The sequence below is a fragment of the Charadrius vociferus genome, unplaced genomic scaffold (genome assembly GCF_000708025.1).
Source record: "Charadrius vociferus isolate BGI_N301 unplaced genomic scaffold, ASM70802v2 scaffold323, whole genome shotgun sequence".
Taxonomy (NCBI): domain Eukaryota; kingdom Metazoa; phylum Chordata; class Aves; order Charadriiformes; family Charadriidae; genus Charadrius; species Charadrius vociferus.
In genome coordinates this window covers 797,397-799,551 of record NW_009647692.1, presented here as the reverse complement: position 1 = coordinate 799,551, position 2,155 = coordinate 797,397, and the positions used below count along the sequence as shown (strand labels likewise).

The following is a 2,155-nucleotide window of genomic DNA, read 5'->3' as shown; positions in this document are numbered from 1 at the left end:
CCGCCCCCCAGCGTCTCCTTGTGCCGCAGCTCCTTGCGCAGCTCCAGGTTGTCCTTCTCCTTCTCCTGCAGCTGGGCCTCCATCGCCCGGCACTTCTCCTCCAGCTCCCGGTCCAGGACATCTGCGGGGACAAGGCGCAGGAGGGGGTCAGGGGCGGCGGGGGGGATCTCAGCCCTGCGCGGCAGCCTCAGCCCGTTGGCATCCCCGCGCTCCCGACGTGCTGGCGTGTCCCAGCAGTGCCATCAAGGCTGCTCGGGCGCCGTTGGGAGCTTGGGGCTCCAAAGCCCCCCCGTGAGCCGCACCACTTCTGCGCACCAGACAAGGTGCCCCCATGCCCTGGAGGGGCAGGGCTGGCCCGGCCAGGAGCCCCGTGTGCCGGGGGGCTCCCTGGGGGCCTGCAGTCCTCTGCGGCTGGTGGCCTTGCACTTGGGCCTGCAAAACTGCCTTGGAGGTGATGCATTGGGAAGGAGGAGACTGGCAGCCAGATTTCACCTCCTCTCCACACCTCCTCCGGGCGGGAGGGAGTAGGGGGGCAGGGGCTCAAAATGCTCTTGCCCTCAGCCAAAAAGCATTGCCATCTCCAAAAGGAAAGGCATGCTGCTCCTGCAGGGCTCTCACGGGACCCCGGGGACCCGGCCTGGGCACAAATTTCCATTTGCGGCCGCTGTGAGCTCATGAGCGGATGCATTCCCCATGCTCAGTCCTGGGAGGTGTTTGGGGGACGGGGCCACCCCGGGAGGGGGCACATCCCACCCGTGGGTTCGAGGTGGCAGCTGGAGCAGCCAGTGTGGGGGACTCGCACCCTCGCGGTGAAGGGGCCGAGCTCAGCCGGCAGCCGGAGGGAGGGCTGGACTGTGGGGCCGCGCCGTGAGCCTGGTGCAGGGTCGCGGCGGGCTGGACCACTGGACCTCCCTGCCCGTGGCCAGACTCGTGCCCCGGGTAGCCCTGGCTGCGAGCCCCTGCACCCAGCCCTTGGTGGGGCGCAGGGAGGGGAGCGAACGCTCCCCGCCGAGGCTGGCACCCGCCTGCGCTCAGCCCTGCCTGCCCGGGCCTGCTCCCATTGTCTGCAATAATCTCTGCTTTTAATGATACGATTTGCAACCGCTTTATAGCCTCAGCTCCTAAGTGTCTTCTGCAGAGGAAAAATGCTTCATAATGAGATCTTAAGGGAGGCAGTTGCACGCAGTAATTATTACGAGTGGCATTTGAAGAGCAATCATTTGATGGCATCTTAAATTAGGTGGTTGCCCCATAAACGCGGCAAACGTGATCCTACTCCTCGTAAGCTGTTAAAAGGCTGAAGGATGGGCAGAGACCTGTGGGTGGCATTCACTGCAAATTATGGTCTGTGAAGTGCCGATGGCACCCAGAGGGCTGGACGCGAGGCCCTCCTGCGAGCAGCGAGCCCTCCTGCACAGGGAAGGGACCCCGGGCTCGGAGGGGGGGTGTGAGCTGGAAATGGGGGTCAGCCAGGGGCTGCGATGGGCTGAGAGGGGCTGAGTGTGCGCTGCCCGCTGCACTCCCCCTTCCTGGGCACGGCCCCGCGGCCGGGAGCCCCACATCCCCCGGGAGCCGGCCACGGTGCTGCCAAGGGACAAGAACCCCGACAGCCCCGCTGAGAGTGGCCCTGTGACCCCCCTGGCACGGCCAGCCCTGGCTCTGAGGATGAAGCGCAGGCTGGGTCTCGGTGCCAGGGACCGTGCCTGGGCAGCGCCACGGAGGAGTTTCAGCTTCACCCCTGGGGTGGAGGAAGAAGAGGAGCCAGGCGGCTCACAGAGCATCCTCTGCCATCCACGGGCACCCGGGCACCAGCCGCCTGCCGCTGCCTGCCCCGGGGGCTGTGGGGGGCGGGGACGTGTCACCCAGAGCCGTGTGGTGGCATTTGCTGGCCTGCGGTAGCAGTGTGGCAAGGGCGGTCTCAGCCTGTGGCACCTCGGGACAGAGGCAAGGCCAGGCAGGACGGAGCCCAAAGGGACACCCCGGGGACACGGGCATGCACCCGCTCCCTGCCGGGCTGTGGACAGAGCAGGGCAATGGCCTCGACCAGGCGGGCGGTGGGAGCCCTGGGGCACCGCAGCCCGTGGGCCTCGCTGGCCACAGTCCAGCGCCCAGAGAGTTGCCCAAGGCATCCCGCTCGGGCGCCCGGCTGGCCGGA

General features: G+C 67.2%; 1 protein-coding gene across 1 annotated transcript in view; it reads right to left on the bottom strand.

The window, feature by feature from the left end:
• LOC104283315 overlaps nt 1–2,155 on the bottom strand; it is a 23,498-nt gene that overhangs the window by 16,140 nt on the left and 5,203 nt on the right. Inside the window, exon 3 of the mRNA XM_009881473.1 lies at nt 5–121. Within this exon, the coding sequence (XP_009879775.1) occupies nt 5–121 (117 nt within the window). The remainder of the gene's footprint in view (nt 1–4; nt 122–2,155) is intronic.